We start from the raw sequence: 27,213 nt of genomic DNA, 5'->3' as shown, positions 1-27,213 counted from the left end.
AGCGCAGACACGCACACCAGTGGATACACACACAGTATACAGATACACACACACAGCAGTGTACACACAGTATACACACACACTGTACACACACACACAGTATACAGATACACACACACAGCAGTGTACACACAGTATACACACATACTGTACACACACACACAGTATACAGATACACACACACAGCAGTGTACACACAGTATACACACACACGATACACACACAGTATACAGATACACACACACACACACCAGTGGATACGCACACACACACACACATATACACACATACACCCTGTACACAAACACAGCAGTTTACAGATACACACACACAATCTGTCATTCCAAACCCAACAAAAACATGCCATCTTTTGGTGATATTGCACTCGATGGTTCAGAGTTGAATATTTACAATGCACATGTAAGAAACTGTCTCAGACCCAGTTATTATGCTAAGGATGAGCAGATTTTTAAAAATATCCATAAAACCCGGCAAGATAGCACAGAAACATTCTGTTCATGCACCCTGTGCCTGTCACAGTAGAGGACCAACTGGGGGAAATGAAAGCACAATTTTGAGATCCTGGGCCACAGTTGGAGTTCAGCTGAGGCAGATGTTTTATTGGCCTTATATCGGTGTGACCGTGATAAGTCGAGGGACGGCCATTTAGCAATCAATTAAATGGTACCAAATTGGCCCTGAACATTAAGTAGCAGTAATACAGAGACCAGGCCCGAGGTTTGTAAACCTGAATACCAGTCAAGTGCAGGGTCAAGAACAGACACTCTGCACTAGACTGCTGAGGGTTGGCGCATTCACCATCTCTCTTGGTTGCGTTATGCTAACCTGGAGAAAGAGTCATTTAAAAAAAATATTTGCTCATGGGAGGTGGGCATTTATTGCCCATCCCTAATTGCCCTCGAGAAGGTGGTGGTGAGCCGCCCTCTTGAACCGCTGCAGACCGTGCGGTGAAGGTACTCCCACAGTGCTGTTAGGGAGGGAGTTCCAGGATTTTGACCCGGCGATGAGGAACAAACGCCGGTATTGCCAAGTCAGGATGGTGCGTGACTTGGAGGGGAACAAGACTTGGTCTGGTTTGACCATCATGTTGGCTTAATGACCAGCACCCAGGAAGCGCGTCAGCATGGAGCTGCGGAGAATTCATGCTGCTGTATCCCCCACCGGCAGCTCTCCCTCGCTCATCCCAACTGCTGTGCCAGTCGTTTTGACCGCATAAATAGGCTTAGCCAAAAGACATTTGAACTGCTGTGATCTCACCAGCTAACACAGATCATTACGAACCAAAGACCATAGCGATGAGGGAAGGTCATTCAGTCCATTCAAGCTCAGTCTGTTATTAATAACTAGCTCTGATCAATTTCCATTTTTTTCCAGACCCCCAAACCAGACTCAGGAATCAATCAAGTGTCTGAGTTATTCCTTAAAGAGATTGGAAGAGAGAGGAACTGGAGACATGAAATGGCAGTCTCCATATAAAACTGACAATACTGTTTCGATGCACCATTGTTGCCCCTCAGACTACCCCCTGCTTTGGATTCAGATCATCTTAGCTTAATCTAGTGGTGTGCAATTAAGCAACCAGTGTTACTGCTCTCGACTGTCTGACTGTTCAGTAACAGGCGTAATACACACACTGGACAAACTGAGAATAGTTAATCAAACTAGTCTGTTTGACATGCTGCACTTTAAACAATAATCGCAATTTACCTGGTGGATATTTTTTTAAAAACCTTGACGTGATATTTGGTGGACGTTTACATTTGATTTTTGTAAAGCTTGCACAGCAGTAAGTGAGAATCGTATATTCGGGTGTTATGTCTCTCACCTGCTTAAAACTGGGTGTACGCCTTCCTCTTAGGCTGGCCTACTCCAGTATGTAGCCTGCTGGAGCCAAAGGCATCAAAGGTTGGCCAGCACATCCCTGAATTATCATTCAAAAAGGGATGGGAACACAATGCCACACCACCACAAAAGGTTACAGTGTTTTCAACTGAATGCTACCAACTCAAAAGACTTGGGAGAGTGCAGGTTTTGTGAAAGCAATGGATGACACAGGGTGTACTTTAACACACACACATAGTTTAGGGGACCATTAGCGTGCGGTGTCTGCAGTGAGGCTAGCACTTGCCCGCCCGTGTTCAGCATGTTTAAGACAGCTTTACCTTGCTGTTTGTGGTGTCTTTCGTTAATATGCTGTACGTTGTGAAGTTGTCTGCCTGATTTTCCAACCCTGCTGGCTCTTGGTGTAACATCTCCACCGTCTCTTCCTTGCCTTCACCGGGCATGATCCTTCGAACAACCTTTCGAACAATCTACAAAAAAGATGCAACATGATTACATTCATTTCATTCGTAGATTATCCTTCCAACTATATATTTTGACCATAAACAAAAACAAGGTGGGGGCGATTTTCCCCAGATAGTTTAGGTGCTAAATAGCCTCCGAGGTGGTCTTAAGCTGAAACGCCGTTTAGCGCAAGACGCCATCTTGGTAAAGGAGTTGAAACTTGCGCTAGGAACGGCCGCCCGGAGGATGGTTAACAGCAACAACAACAACAAGTATTTATATAGCACCTTTAACGTAGTAAAACGTCCCAAGGTGCTGCACAGGAGTATTTTAAGACAAAAAATTTGACACCGATCCACATAAGGATAAATTAGGGCAGGTGACCAAAAGCTTGGTCAAAGAGGTAGGTTTTAAGGAGCGTCTTAAAGGAGGAAAGAGAGGTAGCGAGGCGGAGAGGTTTAGGCAGGGAATTCCAGAGCTTAGGGCCTAGGCAACAGAAGGCACGGCCACCAATGGTTGAGTGATTATAATCAGAGATGCTCAGGAGGCCAGAATTTGAGGAGCGCAGATATCTCGGGGGGGTTGTGGGGCTGAAGGAGATTACAGAGATAGGGAGGGGCGAGGCCATGGAGGGATGTGAAAACAAGGATGAGAATTTTGAAATTGAGGCGCTGCTTAACCGGGAGCCAATGTAGGTCAGCGAGCACAGGGGAGATGGGCGAACGGGCTGATAGCCATTAAGGAGGCTGCATGACATTTTGGTGGCTAGCACATGTATTAACGCCCTTCCAGAGATGACCCCACTGAAACAAGCCAAATGGTCACTGTGGGAATCCTGGAGCGTCGAGCCATATACCAGCACTCTACTGTTGTGACTCGTGAGCCACCAGCTTCAGAGGAAGCTTCAGGCTGATGTCCCTAGTGCCATTTCACAATTTGATCAAATAAAGGGTAAATGTCACCATTAAGCTTTCTCTATTTTTTTTGATGCAGTGACAACATTCCTATTGTGAAGATGTCACTCGTGTCACACAAATACTTCCAGAAACAGAAACATGTAATGTCATCATATTGTGCTATTAGCAAATATAATGCTTGGCTTTTCTGGAGGTCTTCCATTCCCTACATAGAGTGACACCCCTTTAATGCATGAAAGCCCTGCCCTGCAGAATATTCAACGTTGTCATTACTTTCTTAGTGACGATATTGCCATCTTCATCTGTGAACTGCTCTTCTGTCACCGATTCTCCCGGCATGTTCTTTGCTTCTTCGCCCTGTGCATTGGAATGAAAGAAGAGTCAGCAGAAAGTTAATCCTAAACACTGCGCCTCCCCCGAGGAGTCTTTTCGTAATAGTACACGACAATAGCTCGCTATAGGCTAAAGGTCAGAACAACAGAACTTTGACACTTGTTCACCACCAAACACTAGTAATGCGATTCCGAATCTGGCTACTGTGGCACACGCACAATTTGCCAAATTGTTGTGTTACTGTAACACTGTCCCTGCTTGTAGCAATTCACAACTGAACTACCTTGCTTAAATCCCGTGCTGATGACTGTATCTGAAGTGCACTGTACGCTCATCAGAGATGCTGGCAAGGACACAAGACAACTTGCGCTATGATACAACAGATACGAGCTGGTAAAATTGGTCAGCCCCCTATGCTCCCAATCAATGACTGAATACTTCAACGATCAACCTCTCGTACAACTAGAGGCCATCAATATAAGACCGTCACCAAAAAATCAAATAGTGAAGTCAGAAGAAACTTCTTTACCCAAAGAGTGGAACTCACTATCACAGGGAGTGGTTGAGGCGAATAGTATAGATGCATTTAAGGGGAGGCTAGATAAGCGTATGAAGGAGAAGGGAACAGAGGGTTATACCGATAAGAGTTAGATGAGGAAAGACGGGAGGAGGCTCGAGTGGAGCATGAACGCCGGCATGGACTGGTTGGGCCGAATGGCCTGTTTCTGCGCTGTATACCCTATGTAATCCTATCTAATATCTGTATGTTCTGCTCACCTTCTTGGAAATACAAATCAAAACCATCCGAACAGTCAGAACAAGAACACATCTAATTGTTTGACTTGGAACCTGTGAGGGAGGTATCTGTTGCCAGGTTAAGCTGCAGTCTGGCATCGAAGGATTTTGACTGTGATTGCAAAATTATTTGCACGTTACGTTAGAATGTGTAGGCTTTGTACCTTTAGTTAGACTGAGGTCCATGTCTCTGGATTTGTGTTTTTACTGGAAATCCATTCAAATCTGCATTCTGTACATTAGTCAAACACAGAGCTGCTGATACCATGCCTCCAAACCACAAGAACGTCCATGGTCTCTAGAATGAAAACCCAACCCATTTGGTAGTGGGATCTCTCACTCAGACCTATTGCTACTAGATGCCAGGGAGAAAGCCAGTGAAAACATTATATTCAACAAGTTTGTGGGGGGAGTCGGGGCAGGAGGTGGGGGGAGTCGGGGCGGGGGGTGGGGGGAGTCGGGGCGGGAGGCAATCCCAGCTTACATTTACACAACCAGCTTAGCATTGGTGAGAAGCAGTTTGTCTTTGCCACAATGCTAAAAGTGCATAAAGTAAATCAAGTGTTCAGGCCCAAACTAACTCCAAAGCAAGGTGCAGTGAGAGTCCTTCCTCCTTCCTCCAGGGGTCTTGCTCCACTTATCTCCAGTGTCGGCTCAGCCCCGACACAGTGACTGCTCTGACACTATAGCTGTAGTGCAAGTGCGCTCTAAAGAAGTTCGGCTGGTGGAGAGGCTTCATCTGATTAAGGGAATGCTTCAAGAGCTCTTTCTGGGAGGTTGTTCTGTGGATCTTTACCAAGACATTCACCATTCAGATGATATCAACAACTGTGAGAGTAATTCTTGAGCGACATCATGTGGATTCCAGGCATCAGTGGCTATAAGCAAGCACTTTCACATGGAAGACACGAGTCCAGTGATCATCCTTCCTTAGATTTCCCATCTCCTGCATATAAGTGCCTAGCTTCTGTAGTGATCAATAACATGTCATTCTGTGGTGGACACTAGGTGGAGCAGTAGAGCTGTATATAGCTGTGTGTATAAGACTACACTACCCAGCTGTATATATATTAAGACTACATTACCCATGAGGCTAGGCTACCCACAAGGCAGCAGTCAAGATGGAAGCCTCTACAAGATGCTGTACAAGTCCACATGTGCTCAATAAAAGTAACTAGCAAAAGCTAGCTGTGTTCATAATAAGAATGTCTATTTATTAATGAACATAACATGGTACCAGGGTGGTGAAGATCTGCTGAAAATTGTGAAAAGCGACATGGAGAATTTGAAGCCACCAGAGCGTTTGAATCTCACAGAAAAAATCGACTACAACTGGCAGACTTTTAAACAACAATTCGAACTCTACATTGCAGCCATCGGATTCAGTACGAAGCCAGATGCAAGGAAGATAGCGTTGCTGCTTACGGTTGCAGGCCCACAGGCGATAGAGGTATTTAATACATTTGTATTTAATCCAGCGGAGAACAGAAAAAAAATAGAAGATGTGCTAAAAAAATTTGATGCACATTGTTCTCCCAAAAAGAATGAGACGTATGAAAGATACATCTTCTGTTCTCGGGCACAGCAGCAAAATGAGACTTTTGATAGCTTTATAACTGATCTGAAACTGAAAGCACAGACATGTAATTTCTCTGAGCTCAAAGCATCCATAATTCGTGACCAGATTGTGTTTGGTATTCATGATAAAAAAGTCAGGGAACGTCTGTTGAGAGAAACTGAACTAAATTTGGAAAAGGCGGTGAAAATATGCCAAGCCAGCGAGCTAGCTCGAAATTACGCGAAGACTTTCAGTGAAATCAATAATGATGCGAATGTAATGAGTGATAATGCTGCTGTCGGTGCTGTGTCCTACGAGGGGAAGAAACGTGGGCAGAACAGAAATGAAAAGCAATCGGAGGATGACATTTTTAATTGTAAACGCTGTGGTTACAAACACCAGTTAAGACAATGCCCAGCGTTTAGAAAAATGTGCACAAAGTGTAATGGAAAGAATCACTTTGCCAAACAATGCTTTTCAAAAGTAAAAACAACGAAAGGGCAACAAGTTAATGTGATTGAGGACACTGATTTAAGTGAGACATTTTTTGTAGGAATGGTGTCATGTGATGATATCAAAAAAGATACAGAAAATGTGCAGCCCTCAGAAATAGACAATGCTGAACATAAAGTTAATGCAGTAAAAGAGGACAAATGGATGATCCCACTGCAGATAAATGGAGCATTAGTTACATTGAAACTGGACACTGGGGCAAAAGCAAACTTAATCAGTATGAGTGACATTAGCAATATGAAAGAAAAGCCCAAAATACAGAAAAAGTCAGTACTACTGAAGGACTATAATGGACAGAAAATAGATAGCTTAGGTGTATGCAGACTTAAAGTGACAGTCAAAGACAAAGTGCATCATCTCACGTTTTCTGTTGCGGCTGAAAGGCTTGATTCACTACTGGGTGACAAAGCTTGTGAGGACTTAGAACTGGTCAAAAGAGTTTACCGTATAAACTGTGCCATAAGCAGACCAGATGACTCAGGTGATGAAGCAGAGAGCCCATCAAGGATGAAAAGGCCAAAGGGTATCCATGTCTTCAAAAAGCCTAGTTTCTCCAAGAAGAAAGAAAAAGACTTTAAGGTCAAAGAGAAGCCAAAGGAAGAAAAGCACAAAGAGGAAAAACACAAGGAGAAAAAGTCCAAAGATATAACCGCAGCAGATGTTGTTAAGCAGTGGAAAGAGAAAAAGAAAAAGAAGAAGCCTGCACCAGAGCAGGAAGCAGTTCCGGTGGATACTCCTTCTTTCCTCAGGCCAATCTTTGGTGTTCCATTAGCCGAGGCTGCTGAGAGGACTATGCTGTATGATGGGATCCAGCTGCCAGCAGTTTTTCGAGAGTGCATTGACTACATTGAGAGTTATGGCATGAAGAGTGAAGGAAACACTGAAACCCTCTCCAAGCAAAGATCACAAGGAGACCTCGATCTATACAAGAGCAGATTGATGACAATGCCGCAACTGCATCTTGTCATTCACCGCCAGAACAATCTCATGAAGACACATCAGACTTACCCATGTTGAGAAGATCCACACGTGAAGTAAAAGAGCCTGATAGACTTAATCTTTGAGTACAATGTAAAGCTTTGAAAATGTGTTGACGGTTTTGAAAATGTTTATGTTTATAGAGCACTAACAAAAGTGTTACTGATATTATCTTTATTGTTTTCTTGAAAGTTGATTGATATTGATTTTGTTAAACCTCAAAGAAAGGAGGATGTAGTGATCAATAACATGTCATTCTGTGGTGGACACTAGGTGGAGCAGTAGAGCTGTATATAGCTGTATGTATAAGACTACACTTCCCAGCTATATATTATATTAAGACTACATTACCCATGAGGCTAGGCTACCCACAAGGCAGCAGTCAAGATGGAAGCCTCTACAAGATGCTGTACAAGTCCACATGTGCTCAATAAAAGTAACTAGCAAAAGCTAGCTGTGTTCATAATAAGAATGTCTATTTATTAATGAACATAACAGCTTCCATTTGGGAATTTCCCTGAACAACGTGGGATCTGGGTACCACCACCATGTGATGTTATTCACTGCAGTTCCGACGGACAGCGACACCAGGTTGGTTTTAGTTACTAAAGCAGATTCAATATTTGCACTTTTCTGTCACGTGCTGTCTCGCATTATCCCTGAGAGCAGGAACAGTAAGGCTCTCGGCCAATGATGCTCCGCAATCGCCAGACTTTTCTCATGGGAAGCACCTAGTTTCCAGTTAGTGTAGCCACCTGAGAACTGCAATCAGGAACTCGTGTGGATGAATCATGATTACAAAGCTGCACCCTACTACTATATGAGGAGGGGAGGGGGAAGGGAGGTGCCCCGAGTGTCTCCTGTACAAGAAACCCATCACAGAAATCACAGAAATCACAGAAACCCCACAGTGCAGATAGAGGCCATTTCGGCCCATCGAGCCTGCACCGACACATATCCCACCCGATCCCCGTAACCCCTACACCAACACATATCCCACCCTATCCCCGTAACCCCACATATTTAATCCCCCTAACACTAAGGGTCAATTTATCATAGCCAATCAACCTAACCCGCACATCTTTGGACTGTGGGAGGAAACCGGAGCACCCGGAGGAAACCCACGCAAACACGGGGAGAATGTGCAAACTCCACACAGACAGTCGCCCGAGGCCGGATTCGAACCCGGGTCCCTGGTGCTGTGAGGCAACAGTGCTAACCACTATGCCACTATGTCACCAAATGAGCAAATCTCGTGAAGTGCTGCAGCTGGGATCTGAGGTGATGACAGTGGTTGTTTTGCTGTGCGTGATGTGAGGATCCAGCCTGGGTGTTTAGGGCATGTGAGATGCAAAGTTTCAAACAAGCAATGGGTGGGACTTGTTGTAAACAAAGGGTGTGGGCATGCCAATGAACAAAAAATATTTCTCTGGACCAGAACAAACGTTACTGCACTGCAATAATAAAGCATCGGTGCCTGATTGAGGAGAGCATAACACTACAGGTGGAGTCCTCCAATCAGCCCGCTATTGTTCAATGACTACCAGGAGCTCTCTGTTGCCATGGTCACACTGAAGGGGGTGATTGTCGACACCATGTTACCTGTTCATAGCATCTTGCGAATCACAATTAAACCGGAGTTGATAGACAGTGTGCAGTTAATCTGAATTTTATACACCGTGACCCAATAGCCATGCGAGAGCACCAGGAGAGTGACTTTCAAGCGTAGACCCATAACTTACAAGTGCTGCTGTCTCTGTTTACTTGCAGTGTGCTGCCAGTCCCAATACGGGTTGGTTGCAGGTCTCATAAGGACATAGGTCTGGACTTCACACTTCCTTCAGCGGGAGCCATCAGGGTCTACAAGAACCCTCATGTCTAGGGTTCTGTTGGAAGCTCCTGAGGTGCAATGTGCCTTCGACTTGGGTACTGCCAACTGCATACTGCCAATGTAAGCAGCCATCTCTCACACGCACAAAATCAGCCATTAACTAATCTACCATCTCCCCAAACTACCCATTTCAATTAGTGCTTAGTCATGCCAATCCTAATTATCGACTGCCTATATAGGGGAGTGTTTTGGCAGCGGAAGCCTGCGCACTCTCTCTTTCACTTACAGTAATGCCATGCAGTACAGCTCATAAAAGACAAGCTATATAAAAACCAGGTTTCACCAGCACAACTCACCACCGTACTCAGTGCAGGCAAAGAAAGTAAATGTGCAGCCACGGGTATTCACGTACTGATTAGCCGAGCACACTCCCAAAGCTGCCCAGGCCAAGAACAGCCACTGCAATCCAAGCACTACCTTGACAATGAGCCTCCGCCGAATGACCCTGGTGGTGATGATCTCCTCATCGTCGGAGCTGGTCTCACTCTCTCCGAGCTCCTTGTCTAACTCCTGGTGGATGTATTTCAGCACAAATTGCACAGTGTTCGACACGATTTGAAAAACATTTTGACAGCTGACGAGGAAAAAGCCGAGCAGCACCAGGCTGATGAGGAACTCACTGAGCAATGTGAGCATCCTCCCTCTGCATGGCTACTGAAATCAGAGGCACATCGGCTGCAACTACATAGGGTAATTTTAGGTGCTTGTTCGGTTGGCTCCGAGCTTCGCCCTCTACGCTAAATCCCTGTCAGCACATGGGAACTGTTCCCAGGACACTTGATACCTGGGAGCAACTGTTGCACAGCCTTCAATCTAAATTACAGAAAGGAGCCCTTCAGATAACACAGTTCAGATAATATCAGTTTTAATATCGATACGTGTCAGAAAGACTGATCTAAAAAAGGATAGTAAATAGTGGAAACTCATACGAGGTCAGTCAGCAGCTGATAGACAGAGATAAGTTAACATTTTGTACCAGAAGGGTCTCCACCCAAAATGCTAACCCTGTCTTTCTCTTTTAGATGCTGACTAACTCGCCATGGTGCCCCAGCACTTTTCTGTTTTTTTTTAAATTTCAGATACAGGAAACTCGCTTTTAACCGGCAAAATTCAGGAGTAGGTTCAGGTAAGTTTTACTACATATTAGTGGCCGTGTAACCGAGGTTCCTGGATCTGTGGCCGTGTAACTGGGGTTCCTGCACCTGTTGCCATGCAACAGGGACTCCTGGATCTGTGGCCGTGTAACCGGGACTCCTGCACAAGTGCCGTGTAACCGGGGTTCCTGGATCTGTAGCCATGTAACCGGGGTTCCTGCACCTGTGGCCGTGTACGGGGCTCCTGCACCTGTGACCGTGTAACCGGGGTTCCTGCACCTGTGGCCGTGCAACAGGGACTCCTGGATCTGTGGCTGTGTAACCGGGGCTCCTGCACCTGTGGCCGTGTAACCGGGGCTCCTACACCTGTGGCCGTGTACGGGGCTCTCGTACCTTGTTAAGTATACCTCTCTGTAATCCGGACTTTTTTGATCAACCGGCACCACGCCGGTCCTGTTGGCACCGGATAAAAAAAAGAGTTTCCTGTATACAAAACGTTCCTGTTTCCTCTCTAAACATGGCCATTGCACAGCAATCCGCTGCTGTAATGGAAAGTTGCTGTTATTATATGACCTGTCACATGCAGCCATTGAGGGGATGCACACAAAAACTTCAACTGCAGACCTCCAGTTGTACAAGCATTTGCTGGACGTTGTTTCCTTATTGTATTTACACAGCCCCCCAGGCCAGGAAATTCACACCCCTTCCCCTTCAAATAAAATCAGTGTGTGATATTAATGTGTGAGCGCTTAATGTCGTCACGTCAGAAATAAAGGCTGGCATTTATTTAGACTTATCAACAACGACAACTTCTTGCATTTATATTGTGCTTTAACGTAGTAAAACGTCCTAAAGTGCTTCACAGGAGCGTTATCAAACAACATTTGACACTGAGTCACATAAGGAGATATTAGGACAGGTGACTAAAAGCTTGGTCAAAGAGATAGGTTTTAAGGAGCGTCTTAAAGGAGGAAAGAGAGGTGGAGAGGCGGAGAGGTTTCGGGAGGGAATTCCAGAGTTTAGGACCCAGGCAGCTGGAGGCACAGCCGTCAATGCTGGAAGCAATTAAAATCGAGGATGCGCAGGAGGCCACAATTGGAGGAGCGCAGAGATCTCGGAGGGTTGTGGGGCTGGAGGAGGTTACAGAGATAGGGAGGGGGCGAGGCCTTGGAGGGATTTGAAAAAAGGATGAGAATTTTTAAATTGAGGCGTTGCCGGACCAATGTAGGTCAGCGAGCACTGGGGTGATGTGTGAACGGGACTTGGTGCGAGTTAGGATACGGGCAGCAGAGTTTTGGATGATCTCAAGTTTATGTAGGGTGGAAGAGGGGAGGCCGGCCAGGAGTGCGTTGGAATAGTCAAGTCTGGAGGTAACAAAGGCATGGATGAGGGTTTCAGCAGAAAGTGAACGGAGGCAGGGGTGGAGACGGTTGATGTTACGGAGGTGGAAGTAAAAGGTCTTGGTGATGGAGCGGATAAGTGGTCGGAAGCTCATCTCGGGGTCAAAGACGGAACCAAGTTTGAGAACGGTCTGGTTCAGCCTCAGACCGTTGCCAAGGAGAGCGATGGAGTCAGTGGCTAGGGAACGTGGTTTGTGATGGGGACCAAAGACACTGCCTTCGGTCTTGCTAATATTTATTTGGAGGAAATTTCTGCTCATCCAGTACTGGATGCCGGACAAACAGTGCGACAAATCAGAGACAGTGGAGGGGTTGAGAGAGGTGGCGATGAGGTAGAGCTGGGTGTCACCAGCGCACATGTGGAACCCGGCGTGATGTTTTCAGATGATGCTGCCCCTCAATGCTGCCCCTCCCATTCATGAGAAATAGCAGGGGTCCAAGTATAGATCCATGGGGGATTCCAGAGCGGGAAGAGAAGTCATTGCAGGTGATTCTGTGGCTACAACTGGATAGATAAGAATGGAACCAGGCGAGGACAGTCCCGCCCAGCTGGACGACAGAGGAGAGTTTTTGGAGGAGGATGGAGTGGTCAACCGTGTCAAAGGCTGTAGACAGATCGAAAAGGACGAGGAGGGATAGTTTACCACGGTCACATAGAATGTCAGTTGTGACTTTGATAAGGGCATTTTCAGTACTGTGGCATAGGCGGAAACCTGATTGCAGGGAGTCAAACATGACTCGGGAGGCGACAACACGTTCAAGGACTTTGGAGAGGAAAGGGAAGTAGGCAATGGGTAGTTTTCAAGGACAGAGGGGTCAAGGGTGGATTTTTTGAGGAGAGGAGTGACAGCAGATTTGAAGGGGAGGGGGACAGTACCTGAGGAGAGGGAACCATTAACAATATCAGCTAACAAGGGGGCCAGGAAGGGAAGTTGGATGGTCAGCAGTTTGGTGGGAATAGGGTTGAGAGAGCAGGAGGTGGGTTTCATGGATGAGGTGAGCTCAGGGAGAGCTTGAAGCGAGAAACTAGAGAAAGATGCGAGTTTCAGGCTAGAGCAGGGGGGAATCTTAGGGGAAGTTTGGTCCGGTTGGCTAGGGGAAGGGAGGGAAGTGGCAGAGGCAGCTTAATGATTGGTCTCAATCTTAGCGACAAAGAAGTCCATGAGCTCCTCGCACTTGCTGTTAGAGGTGAGGGTAGAGGAGGGTTTAAGAAGACAGTTATAGTGAAGAGATTGGCTATGATAAAATTGACCCTTAGTGTTAGGGGGGTTAAATACGTGGGGTTACGGGGATAGGGTGGGATATGTGTTGGTGTTGGGGTTACGGGGATCGGGTGGGATATGTGTCGGTGCAGGCTCGATGGGCCGAAATGGCCTCTATCTGCACTGTGGGGTTTCTGAGATTCTGAGAAGCCAGGGGTTATCTTTGTATTCCAGGGTGGTTTTGGAATAGTGAAGTTTTGGCAGAGGATTGCTGGATCTAACAGTACTTTAAGTGGTCTGGCAGATCTGATGATGAGTGGCTAAACCAGTTGTCCGCCATAACTTTCAAATCTGCGTCCCTTGGTTTTAAGGGAGTGGAGATGAGGGCCGTACCAGTGGGAATGACCAGGGTGAGAGAGAGTAATGGTTTGAATGGGGACAAGAGCATCAAAGGTGGAGGTGAAGGTGTGATGGAGCAGATCGGTAGCTGCAGAAATGCTGTGGTGAATGGAGGGCCAAAGGGTGGACAGTTGGTAATTTGAACGTGTAGTTGTAAGTGACTTGGGGGAAGAGTTTTTTCTAGGGACGGACACAGAAGGAAGTGGGGTTGGGAGGGGAATGTGGGTGCAGAGCGATAAAGGAAGTGATCAGAGATGGCCTTATCTGTGATTGACACGCTGGGAGTAGAGAGGCCACGTGAGATGGCAAAGTCGAGTGGGTGGCCGTGAATACGGGTAGGGGTGTTTATATGGAGGGAGAGATGATCACATCTGATGTAAACTTCCCATACAGCAAGTTACTTTGAAACGCAGTCACTGTTGTTAGGGAGTCAAAGGCAGTGGCCAAGTTGTGCACAGCAAGATACCACAAACGGTAATGAAAAGAATAACCAACTGGTTTTGGTGGTGCTTTGAACGAACCGTGATGGTTAAAGTCTTTGTTAAAATACTGGAGAAAGCCTTATGAACATGTTAAACGTTGACAGTGCGAGGAACACTCTTCCTCAAAAAGCAGTCGATGCTAGCTCAATTAATAATTTTAAATCGGAGAGCGATAGTTTTTTTTCTAGACAATGGTATTAAAGGATATGGAGTCAAGGCGCGTGGATGGAGTTAAGATTCAGATCAGCCATGATCTCACTGAATGACCGAACAGGCTTGAGGGGCTGAATGGTTGTGGTGATTAATTCCTATGTTTAATAAGAAGTATTGTGATTGGTGAATGTGATGGTTGTTCTCTGTGTTAGTAAGAAGTATTGTAATTGGTTGTTTGTTTCTACCTTGAGATATATGCTGTAAACTCATTGGTAGTGGATGTCAGGTGATTCGTGGTGGCCATCTTAAATTCAGTTCTCTCCAGTCATGGTTGGAGACTGGGTGTTGAAAGATGTGCTACTGGATTTTTAAGGTTAATAAAGCCTAGATTAGAAAGGCAAATCTATTCTTTATTTCAATTTATTAACTTTTTATCAGAACGGAGCGATATCTTCAACCGGAACGATTCAATGCTGACCCTAATTCTGCAGGAGTGGATGATAAATGGAAACATTGGTATTGTACATTTACAAACTTTTTGGGTGTGTTGGAACAAGAGTCTCTGAATAAGCTGAATATGCTGATCAACTACATTGCTCCGGATGTGTATAAGTATATTTTGGACTGTAAAACTTACGAATTGGCTGTTTCTACATTGGAGAAGATTTTTGTTAAACCAAAGAATGAGGTATTTGCACGTTACCTTCTATCTGCCCGTAGGCAGCAGGTGGGAGAATCTTTGGATACTTATTTACAAGCACTTCGGCACCTTAGTGCTAACTGTAATTATAAAGCCGCGACGGCCGAAGAATATAAGGAAGAATCGGTACAGGATGCTTTTATTAATGGACTACTGTCTAGATCAATTCATCAGCAGTTGTTAGAAAATAAGACTTTGGATCTCAAGAGTGCTTTTGAGTAAGCTTCTACATTGGATATGGCTCAGAGAAGTTCGGATTCTTATGCTCTTTTTAATCGGCCTGCGACTGTGGTTTCGGCAGTTCCGGACGAAAAGGAATTAGGTGGACTTAATGGGAGTGGTTTACTAGATTCTGAAACAGTTTCTACTTCGGCGGCTGTTGCCTCTGGGATTCAGAAGTGTTATTTTTGTGGGAACGTCCGGCATCCTCGTTCGAAATGTCCTGCCCGGGAGGCTGTGTGTAGTAAATGCGGCAAGAGAGGCCATTATGCACGTGTTTGTAAATCATTAGGTTCAATTACCTCCTCTTCTGCGACTATTCAACCTGTAGAGAGGGCGTTTATTGCATCAATTTCTGCTGCATTTGCTCATGGCCTAAACAAAGCTATAGTTATGGCCCAAGTTAATGGGTTAGAAGTGAAGGCTCTCATAGATACGGGCAGTACCGAGAGTTTTATAAGTCTTCAGTTTGCGAAGGAAAAGCGTTTGAAAATCTTGCCTGTTACTTATCAGGTGTGTATGGCTCAGACGACCCTTACTTCACAAGTAGCTGGTTGTTGCCTTGTGAAATTGAGTCTTCTAGGTAATATGTATACTGATATACGCCTATCTGTTTTGCCTAATCTTTGTGTGGATATTTTGATTGGTCATGATGTGCTTAAATTACACGAGTCTCTCAGTCTTTCGTTTGGGGGGACTAAGCCACCCTTATCCATTTGTGGATTAACTTCTTTATCCATTTCTCCATTATCACTTTTTTCCAATTTGATGCCGGATTGTAAGCCAATTGCTACCAAGTCAAGAAGGTATAGCAGTCAGGATATAAATTTATTAATTCTGAAGTCCAACGTCTTTTATTGGAAGGAATCATTGAACCTAGTTGTTCGCCTTGGCGGGCTCAGGTAGTTGTCACCACTAACGAGAGACATAAGAAACGAATGGTGATAGACTACTCTCAAACTATTAATAGGTATACTCAATTAGATGCGTACCCTTTGCCTAAGATTGATGAGCTTATCAACAAAGTATCTCAGTATAAGTTTTTTAGCACTATTGATTTAAAGAGTGCTTATCATCAGATTCCTATTGTTAAGAGGGATCAACCATATACAGCCTTTGAGGCTGGTGGAAAGCTGTATCAGTTTTGCCGAATACCATTTGGTGTTACTAATGGTGTTGCTTGTTTTCAACGGGCAATGGATGCTTTTATAAGTGATAACTCTCTCTCTGACACCTTTTCATATTTAGATGATATTACGGTGTATGGTAAATCAAGGGTGGAGCATGATTCTAATTTAGAGAGATTCCTTCAAGCTGCGGAAGAAGTTGGTTTAACTTTTAATAAAGAGAAGTGTATCTTTTCGACTACTGAGGTAAATCTACTGGGGTATATTATCTCGGGAAATAAGATTGAACCAGATCCAGAACGTCTGCGACCATTGATTGATTTACCTTATCCTACTAATTCTAAGGCTTTGCAACGAGTTGTTGGACTGTTTTCTTACTATTCTAATTGGATTGCAAACTTTTCGCAGAAGATCCGGCCCCTTATTCGGGTTACGACATATCCTCTAGCATGGGAGGCCAGGACATGTTTTGATAAATTTAAAAAGGATATCCTAGGAGCAGTTGTGCATTCTATTGATGAGCAGGTTCCCTTTGTGATTGAGACGGATGCTTCTGATTTTGCAATTGGGGCTACTCTGAACCAAACTGGAAGACCTGTGGCCTTTTTCTCACGTACTTTGAACAATAGTGAAAAAAGACATTCTTCAATAGAGAAAGAGGCATATGCAATAGTAGAAGCACTGCGTAAATGGAGACATTATTTGTCGGGGCGACATTTCACGTTGGTAACCGATCAAAAATCTGTGTCCTTTATGTTTGATGTTAAACATTTTGGAAAGATCAAAAATGATAAAATAATGAGGTGGAGGATTGAGTTGGCATGTTACCATTTTGATATAGTTTATCGTCCGGGGAAGGATAATGTTGCTGCTGATGCACTGTCGAGGGCTTATTGTTCTGTGATTCACGGAGATACGCTTATTAATCTTCACAATGCCTTATGTCATCCTGGGGTTACGAGGATGATACACTTCGTACGCAGTAAGAATTTGCCCTTTTTAGTTGAAGACGTCAAGCGGATGACTTCATCATGTTCTATCTGTGCTCGGTGTAAACCGAATTTCTTTAAGCCTCAACGAGCTCATCTTATAAAGGCTACTTCTCCTTTTGAACATCTGAGCGTTGATTTTAAGGGGCCTCTTCCTTCAACGACTCAAAAATCGATACATATTTACTGTTGTGGATGAGTTTTCAAGGTTTCCTTTTGCTTTTCCTTGCGCAGATGTATCAGCTGCTACAGCTATCAAATGTCTGACTCAACTTTTTGTCATCTTTGGGATGCCTGCGTATATCCATTCGGATCAGGGAAGTTCTTTTATGTCTTCCCAGTTGAAGGAATACCTTCAGAGTCGGGGAATTTCGACTAGTAGAACTACCCCGTATAACCCCCAGGGTAATGGACAGTGCGAACGATACAATGGGGTGATCTGGAAGGCAGTTATGTTGGCTTTGACATCCCGGAACCTTAAGAATACACAGTGGGAAATGGTACTGCCTGATGCCCTGCATTCCATTAGATCATTGCTTTCAACGGCTACTAATGTGAACCCCCATGAAAGGCTCTTTAATTACCCGCGGAGATCTACTACGGGATATTCGGTACCTTCATGGCTTACTATGCAGGGACCTGTGCTGCTTCGACGCCATGTTAGATTGTCAAAATATGATCCTTTAGTGGAGGAGGTGGAGCTGTTGGAGGCAAATTCCCAATATGCTCATATTCGATTCCAAGATGGGAAAGAAAGTACTGTTTCAATTAAAGACTTGGCTCCTTGTGGTGGCCAGCCCTCGTCCGAGGATACTAATAGTCATGACTCAGACAATGTGGATTTTGTTATAGACACTACGAATATTTCCAATCCTATTGCAGATAATTATACTTCTATTAGTCAGCCTTTGATGGATGTTCATGACCGTCCTAGTTTACTTCCTGATGGGATTTCCAATCCGGAAACCGTTGATAATCGGGATATGGATAGCCTTCCTGCAGAAGATACTTCGGTGTCTCCGGGTGTGGGAGGGCAAGGAATTTCACCAAGGTTAAGAAGGTCGACACGAACAAGATATCCGGTCGACCGATTAAAAATTGACTTTTAAATTGATAGTAATGTTTTAAAAATTGTTGAAATATTATATTTGTATTTTAGTTGTAAATAAATTAATTATAAATTGTAAAGTTTATTAGGTTGGAGCATGTTTTAAAAGGAGGGGTGAATGTGGTGATTAATTCCTATGTTTAATAAGAAGTATTGTGATTGGTGAATGTGATGGTTGTTCTCTGTGTTAGTAAGAAGTATTGTAATTGGTTGTTTGTTTCTACCTTGAGATATATGCTGTAAACTCATTGGTAGTGGATGTCAGGTGATTTGTGGTGGCCATCTTAAATTCAGTTCTCTCCAGTCATGGTTGGAGACTGGGTGTTGAAAGATGTGCTACTGGATTTTTAAGGTTAATAAAGCCTAGATTAGAAAGGCAAATCTATTCTTTATTTCAATGGTCTACTCCTATGATGTGCTAATATCGCACCCAATCATTATTAATTTCCTACAGTGTATCTCCATTGCTGGATGAGGACTCGAATGTGACAAGGCAGCCATTTTAATTATCACTGTGAGTTGGGTGGCAGTGAATGTTCTCTCTCACCCTCTCACAATCAAGAAATGTGTGGCTGCCCGTCCTTGGTGCGAACCTTCAGATCCAACTTCAACCATCTTTATTACTTTAACATCATGTCACCTTTACAACGCTGAGATCAGTCACCAAACTCTGAGAGCAGATTGGGAAAAAAAAATCCTGTGTATAACATGTATAGTAACAGCAGGAAATGTAACCCGATGGCTCACTGACTGAATCAAATCCCATGTTAATTACACAGGAATTTGTTCTGGTATTTTGGGATCACAGTCTGAAATTTCATCCATTTACAATTAAGGCCACGACTTTAAGGTGACTACATAAACCAAATTCTATTTTTATTATTTGGGATTCCAGGATTTTATCCTATCTTTTGGGTATTCTATATTCAGTCATTCAGTCTATTTCTCTGTGAAGACCTCAAAACACTATATTGGGGCCTTAAACTCACTCCCAGACATCTGTTATTTCCATATAAAAAGAAAAGAAAGACTTGCATTTATATAGCACCTCTCACGACCACTGGATGTCTCAAAGCGCTTTAAAGCCAATTAAGTATTTTTGGAGTGGTCATTGTTGTAATGTTGGAAACGCGGCAGCCATTTTGCACAAACAGCAATGTGATAATGATAATCTGCTTTTGTTATGTTAATTGAAGGATAAATATTGGCCAGGACAAACTCCCCTGCTCTTCTTCGAAATAGTGCCATGGGATCTTTTACATCCACCTCCAGAGAGAAAGAGCAGACGGGGCCTCGGTTTAACGTCTCATCCGAAAGACGGCACCTCCAACAGTGCAGCACTCCACTGCAGTCTCAGCCTAGATTTTTGTGCTCAAGTCCCTGGAGTGGGACTTGAACCCACAACCTCCTGCCTCAGAAGCCAGGGTGCTCCCAACTGAGCCATGGCTGACACTTATATATGTTGTGTACACATACACACTGGGAATGGTAGCATAGTGGTTATGTTACTGGGCTAGTAATCCAGAGGCCTGGACTAATGAACATAAGAACATAAGAAATAGGAGCAGGAGTCGGCCATTTGGCCCTTCGAGCCTGCTCCACCATTCAATAAGATCATGGCTGATCTTCTATCTCATCTCCACTTTCCTGAACTATCACCATATCCCTTGATTCCCATGATCCGGACACATGATTCCACCACAGCAGCTGAGAAATTTAAGAATCAGTTGATTAAATAAATCTGGAATTTAAAAAAAAGCTAGTATCAGTAATGGTGACCATGAAACTACCGGATTGTTGTAAAAACCCATCTGGTTCACTAATGTCCTTTAGGAAAGGAAATCTGCCGCCCTTACCCGGTCTGACCTAAATGTGATTCCAGACCCAATGCAATGTGGTTGACTCTTAACTGCCCTCTGAAATGGCGGCTCACCATTACCTTCTCAAGGGCAATTAGGGATGGGCAATAAATGCCGGCCTTGCTGGCGATGCATACGTCCCGTGAATTAATAAAAAAAATACACGCGTTGTATATAGTAGATCTCCCATGGCATTGCTCGTTGTGAGTTGGAGTATTTACTGTTTTACAACGAGCGGGATGTAATTGTGATGGGGAAAGTGTGACAGGAAGTCTCTTTAATATATTACTAACTAATCTCCCTTAGCATTGGACACTGGTTTTCAGGAGCAGCTGGGTTAGAGGGTGGGGAAAATGTGGACCAAGGGCGCCCAGATATAATTCAGTCCCCATTCAGTGGTGTTCACTGAACTGTGCCACACAGCGATAGCGAAGCTACATTTGGCGGCTAATCAATTGCCAGTTTCCCAGTCCGAGTCGTGGCATTTGGCGGAGAGCTGGAGCCAATGGTGAATCCGCACTGAATCACTCTGCAATTTCCCCTCTGTCTGTGGACAAGTATCTCGGCCTAGAAATTCGTCTTGGAACTGAACATTGGGTGCTGCGTATAACCGGATGGCCGATCCGGTACCGCCTGTTTTGCTCCACCGCCCAAGACGAATTGCTAGGCCCTTATCTCTGTTTGGCATCTTTAGTAAGCCTGGGAAGTGACCATGGGGGGATCACCAGCACGATAAGGCAAGCAAGATGTAGTGTGTTGGTACTGCAAACAATCCCCGAAAACACCAATGCATGTCCGTTGCAGTTATCCTGCAGCAGGTCATGGGATGAGCTTGGCTACTATCACCATGAACAGACTGAAGCCAAAAGCAAAAAAGATTGTGGATGCTGAAGAAGGAAAGGAATCTGCATTTCAAGTTAAATTTATCCGAGTTGGATTTAACTCATTCGAGGATCCCGTGCCTGGTGGCGGTTTACGTCTCCCAGTTGTATATTTTTAAATGGACACATCGTGCGCCAACATCTATTGCTAAGAGCGTGATGCCCCCCGAATATCCCCGATTTTCTAGAACTCCTCTGCATCCCAAAGCAGCGAAGGCTCGTCCTCCTGAACATGAGCGTGCTGTGCTTGCACAGGAAAGGTAGGAAGAACAAGGAGCCTGACCGACTAAAATAACAACAGAAAACGCTGGAAAAACTCAGCAGGCCAGGCAACATCCATGGAGAGAGAAACAGAGTTAACGTTTCAGGTCGAAACCCTTCTTCAGAACTGAGAAAAAAGCAGGAAATGAAACAGATTAAAAGGCCAGTTTGGGGGCTGGGAAATGGGGGAGGGGAATGAAAGAACAAAAGGGAAGGTTTGAGAGGTGAAGAGACATTAAGAGGTATTCAAGACGAGATGAGATGGTAATAGGACAGGTAAAGAGACAAAGGATGGCTCTAGATGAAGTGTGAAATGCGCTGGCAGAGTGAGAGACAGCTGCCATGTGGGAGAGAGAAAAAGGAGCCTGACCGACTCCCTGTTCACATGATGCCGAAAGTTGGGCGTAACTGGATTTTAAGCTGGATTCTGCTTCAGCGTCCATGTACCGTGGACCGCATCATTTACAGTGCTGCTGACAGACAAATGCACCACATATAGTTGTTCCTGATTTATCGCATTTACAAATGGGTAAAGATTTTTTGCACCAAAATATCCATAAGCTATAAACGTCTCTGCGCTATAAACATCACTGTGTTACTCAGTGGAACCCCACAGGGCTAAAAATATATTCAGCAATCTCGTTGGAGAAATGAATACAGATGCAGCTCGCCCGACTCGTTATTTGAGTTAGACGCCACCCAAGGTATCCTAATCAACTAATGCCATGTGGTGGGATCCTGAGCCTTGCTCTGTACAAAGGTGTCTGCTTGAACTGGACTGTACGGGGAGGATCAGAGGGAGAGCCCTTCACGGCTGTTGGTCCCAGAGCAGCATGGTCAGCCCCTGAACAAGGAGCGGCACGTGCCAGGGATGGGCGTCTACAGTGCGAGAAAAGAAAGCGCAGCGTATGCAAGTGGATTCTTGTAGACATTTTTTTTAGACTGCCTGTTTTCATAGGTGGTGCTGTGACGTACCTCTTTTGCGGAAAGATGAGAGTTACTCTGTATCTAATCCTTGAGACTGAGCCAGAAGCAGCACCTTCATCAGCCTGGACCAGGCCCTAGCTCGGTGAGTGAGGCTGGCTTTAGTTCAGATTGCGCAAAAATGGAACGTCTGATCCTCTGGAGGGATTTGGCTCAACTGACCAAGTTTTCACTTTGTAGCACACAGCACGATCGAAGTGACTTTGGTGAAAGTCGCAACGTGGTGCGGCCAGGCTTGGCTGCTCCGGTGGGATAAGCTTCGAAAGGGTTGGCGACCATTCGAGGTTCCAGCACTGTATCAGTGTCAGGCCACCATTGTCCGTTAACTACTCAAGCCAGCTGTGCAAATTGGAAATTTGGGCACGTACTTCCCATTGGATGGAGAATTGTGGGCAGCATGCACCCGAATTTCCACTAAGCACTGCAAGCGGACAACCCCCCCCCCCCACCCCGCCAACCTCCCTCCCCACCACCGGCACCTCAGGCTTGGAATATTTCCTTGTGTCACACTCACTGCTCCGGTGGTAATGAGAACAAGACAATTACTCAATCACCCAGTTGAGGAACACCAGCAGCACCACGAGACTGAATCACTGCTGTAAACATGCTAAATGTTGTTAGATCTTTAGAACTTTTAGTTAATTTTAAACAATCGTGAACACATTATTATATTCAACCTACACCAAAGAAGGTGACTAACTGGTCATTTATCTCATTGCTATTTGTGGGATTGTGCTGTGCACAAGTTGGCTGCTATGTTTTCCTACATTACAACAGCGGCTACACTTCAAAAGTAATTCATTGTTTGTAAAGCGCGTTGGGACAACCCGAGGACGAGACAGGTGCTATATGAATGCAAATTCTTTCTTCTTTCTTACAGAGGGAAGGAACTGAAGGAATCTCCTGGGCAACCGGTACTGTGGTTAAGGCAGCACCATTAGACTGGCATCTGTAGCACTCTCGCCTCTGAGTCAGAAGGTTGTGGGTTCAAGTCCCACTCCAGGGACTCCAGTGCAGTATTGAGGGAGTGCTGCACTGTCGGAGGTGCCGTCTTTCGGGTGAGACGTTAAAGCGAGACCCTGTCTTCCCTCTCAGGTGGACGTAAAAGATCGCACAGCACTATTTTGAAGAAGAGCAGGGGAGTTCTCCCCGGTGTATCTGGTCATTATCGCACTGCTGTTTGTGGGAGCTTGATGTGCGCATTTCCTACATTACAACAGTGACTACACTTCAAAAAGTACTTCATTGTAAAACGCTTTGGGATGTTGGGAAAGGTGCTAGATAAATCCAAATCTTTCTTTCTTTGTATATTATTACACACAAGACTTGTGGACATTGTTATTTCCCAGTCATCAACTGCGGAGTAACACAATCTGTAATCTTCCCACGCGGGCCGTGTCATGGAGAGAGCTGCTGTCTGCAGTATCCATCACCAGCAGCATATGTCCCACAAAAAACCTAACACTGCGGTACAACTGATACGTATGACTCATTTCAACTTCCTCTCAAATGCCACCATCCATGAACGGACTAACCCAGAGCCATGACCTGCAACGACGGCCAACCAACAGCGAGACTATTCTGAGAACCCAAGAGTTCAGGTCAACCAAATCTTCGCCAGCACCCAATTGTCAGAGTGAAAAGACCCACAAGAAGTATTGTGTGCAGTTTTGGTCGCCTTATCTGAGGAAGGATGTTCTTGCCATGGAGGGAGTGCAGCGAAGATTCACCAGGCTGATCCCTGGGATGGCAGGAATGACGTATGAGGAGAGATTGGGTCGATTGGGCTTATACTCAGAATCACAGAAACCCCACAGTGCAGATAGAGGCCATTTCGGCCCATCGAGCCTGCACCGACACATATCCCACCCGATCCCCGTAACCCCACGCATTTAATCCCCTAACACTAAGGGTCAATTTTATCATAGCCAATCAACCTAACCCGCACATCTTTGGACTGTGGGAGGAAACCGGAGCACCCGGAGGAAACCCACGCAAACACGGGGAGAATGTGCAAACTCCACACAGTCACCCGAGGCTGGATTCGAACCCAGGTCCCTGGCGCTGTGAGGCAACAGTGCTAACCACTATGCCACCGTGCTGCCCACTCGTTGGAGTTTAGAAGAATGAGAGGGGATCTCATCGAAACTTATAAAATTCTAACAGGACTAGATGCAGGAAGGTTGTTCCCGATGGCGGGGAGTCCAGAACCAGGGGTCACAGTCTAAGGATAAGGGGTAAGCCATTTAGGACAGAGATGAGGAGGAATTTCTTCACCCAGAGAGTGGTGAACGTGTGGAATTCTCTACCACAGAAGGCGGTTGAGGCCAAGTCTTTAAATATATTCAAGAAGGAGTTAGATATATTTCTTAGAGCTAAAGGGATCAAGGGATATGGGGAGAAAGCAGGGACGGGGTACTGAGTTTGGATGATCAGCCATGATCTCATCGAATGGCGGAGCAGGCTTGAGGGGCCGAATGGCCTGCTCCTGCTCCTATCTTCTATGTTTCTATGTTTAATCACCATGCACCCGCTGGGCAAATCAAGATCGTCAGATACCCCGCCGAGAGTCATCCGGTAAACTGCTTCATGCAGCCCAGAGACGTTTGCCTATGGCCCAGGAAGAGTTGCCTGATTATCTCCTCTCCGGGTTCTGGTGCGTTTTGTTTGCATTCTCAGCACGTAGCGCCTGTGGCTAGTGGTGTTTTGATTTTCACCTTAAGACCCGTCTGGTCTCGTCCTGTCCAGTGAAATCACATGGATGTGCCACGAGTTTCCTGCCAGAATATTTATCAGGGAGGGGGAGGTGAAAGACGGCCAGCACGTCAGCGAGTGGCTATATTTGGAAACACCGTCTGTGCACATTACAGCGGGGAGGATTGGATTGGCTGGAACTCAGCTCACGTTTCTGCCTGTCACTTTGCCCTTCGTGCTGAGGTGTGAGGAGGGTAACTCCTGATTTGGCCTGGTTCACAGGCCCTGGCTATCACTCAATCTATTAATGTCCCAGACTGGCTGACACTAGCTTACAGTAAAAAAAACCACAGCCCCCTGCTAGTTAGTAACCTCTGGTCTACTTTGAAATACCTGCTTTACAGTAACTGTGTGATAGCAGAAATATATGTTGTCATATCAGAATGTTCTAAACTCCTCACTGTGCCCATTGCGCCTTGCCCAAGTCTGAGTACCCTGCACTTCGTCACGTCTTTTAACTCCAGTCTATTCAGGCGTCAGGCCAGGCTCAATGTTGCTTCTTGGACGTTCTGTTAATGTCAAGGTTGGCTTCACAGAAACTCGTATCAGTGACGTGAACTTGACCCCTACCCTTTAAGCTGACAAGGCAAGGAACGGCAGCGGAATAACTTCCCCGTATGCCCCTCGCCCCCCGAATCCAAAGGGGATTGTTACCTACAGTGAATGGTAAATGCGGGGTACTTTTCGCTCCAGTTATTGAAGGGGGTGCAATGCTCTTGAAAGTTTGGATGAATAATGCCAGATCACATGGCCGAGAAACCGCTCCAGGGGGTGTAACAAAGCCCCTTTAGGAAAATCTCCCACTGTTAGAAAGAATTTAAAATTGCCCACACAGCTGTAACTGATGTTATCAGTATAACTGGTTGCGGGAAGCTATGTAATAATATCCCGTGGCGAGTTACTTCCCAGTCAGGAGAAACCAGGCTTCCACTTGTTTTTCCTTCCCTCCCCCCACATTTCTCTTCCCTCCTTTCCTGAAGGCACTGATTCCCGCTAAGGTTTGGTGCTACAGGTTCCTTGGGTAACTTGCCCAAATGAGCCTAGGCAGCGAATGATGATGAGTTATTCAATTGCAAACAATGCAGCCAATCTCGATCATGACCTCCAGGCGGGAAAGTGGAGTTGAGGTCGATGATCAGCCATGATCTTATTGAATGGCGGAGCAGGCTCGAGGGGCCGTATGGCCGACTCCCGCTCTTACTTCTTATGTTCTTACTTGACATCCACACTCACACCTCCTTCAAGGAGGAATCGAATATTCAGCAGCGGGAACCCTGGATGATTTCCCCTTTCCTTATCCCTAGGGGGGTTGAGCCAACTGTAGCTCCCCAACTCCTGCTCCAGCTGAGATCGGTCAACGCTGCACCGACTGGGGATCGAAAGCGGGGAGTTTCCAGTCCTCGGGATTAATGCTGCAGCAGGCTGTCTCTACCCACAAGCATTGGGAGCAGAGTGCATAACTCTAACCCACTTTTAAATATTTAGCACTGATCATTTTAAGAGTATAGTGGCGTGTAGGATAAGACTCAAGCTTGGGGTATGATTCCAGTCGCAGAAAGTTCTCAGCAGAAAAACACAAGAACATAAGAAATAGGAGCAGGAGTCGGCCATTTGGTCCTTCGAGCCTGCTCCGCCATTCAATAAGACCATGGCTGATCTTCTACCTCGTCTCCACTTTCCTGCACTATCCCCATATCCCTTGATTCCATTAATATCCAAAAATCTATCGATCTCTGTCTTGAATATCCACAGCGACTGAGCCTCCACAGCCCTCTGGGGTAGAGAATTCCAAAGATTCACCACCCACTGAGTGAAGAAATTTCTCCTCATCTCAGTCCTAAATGGCCAACCCCTTATTCTGAGACTGTGACCCCTGGTTCTAGACTCCCCAGCCAGGGGAAACATCCTCCCTGCATCTACCCTGTCAAGCCCTGAAGAATTTTGCATGTTTCAGTGAGATCACCTCTCATTCTTCTAAACTCTAGGGAATATAGGCCTAGTCTACTCACTCTCTCCTCATAGGACAATCCCCCCATCCCAGGAATCAGTCTGGTGAACCTTCGTTGCACTCCCTCTATGGCAAGTATATCCTTCCTTAGGTAAGGAGACCAAAACTGTACACAATACTCCAGGTGTGGGCTCACCAGGGCCCTATATAATTGCAGTAAGACGTCTTTACTCTTATATTCAAATCCTCTTGTAATAAAAGCTCGGAATTTCCCTCAGCGAAAGAGTAAGATCCAAGGTTAACTCATCCCGGCTGCTTTTCTGTGCTACCCATTTTCGGTTCAATAGTGACGCAGGCAAAA

At 45.4% G+C, this 27,213-nt stretch overlaps 1 protein-coding gene across 9 annotated transcripts in view; it reads right to left on the bottom strand.

Annotated features, from left to right (window-relative positions):
- LOC147098019 (ankyrin-1-like) overlaps positions 1–27,213 on the bottom strand; it is a 378,257-nt gene that overhangs the window by 31,522 nt on the left and 319,522 nt on the right. For 8 of the 9 annotated variants that reach the window (XM_085971217.1, XM_085971218.1, XM_085971215.1 and 5 more), the window contains 3 exons: positions 9,710–9,802; positions 3,498–3,581; positions 2,184–2,333 (listed from right to left, as the gene is read on the bottom strand). In XM_085971217.1, coding sequence (XP_085827343.1) covers positions 2,184–2,333; positions 3,498–3,581; positions 9,710–9,802 — 327 coding nt within the window. The remainder of the gene's footprint in view (positions 1–2,183; positions 2,334–3,497; positions 3,582–9,709; positions 9,803–27,213) is intronic. The other variant, XM_085971219.1, reaches the window with a different exon arrangement.

This window comes from Somniosus microcephalus, chromosome 30, assembly GCF_052327205.1.
Source record: "Somniosus microcephalus isolate GS21.2 chromosome 30, FLI_Smic_1.0, whole genome shotgun sequence".
Taxonomy (NCBI): Eukaryota; Metazoa; Chordata; class Chondrichthyes; order Squaliformes; family Somniosidae; genus Somniosus; species Somniosus microcephalus.
Note: the sequence above shows the minus strand (reverse complement) of the source record. Positions and strands in the feature narration are given on the sequence as shown.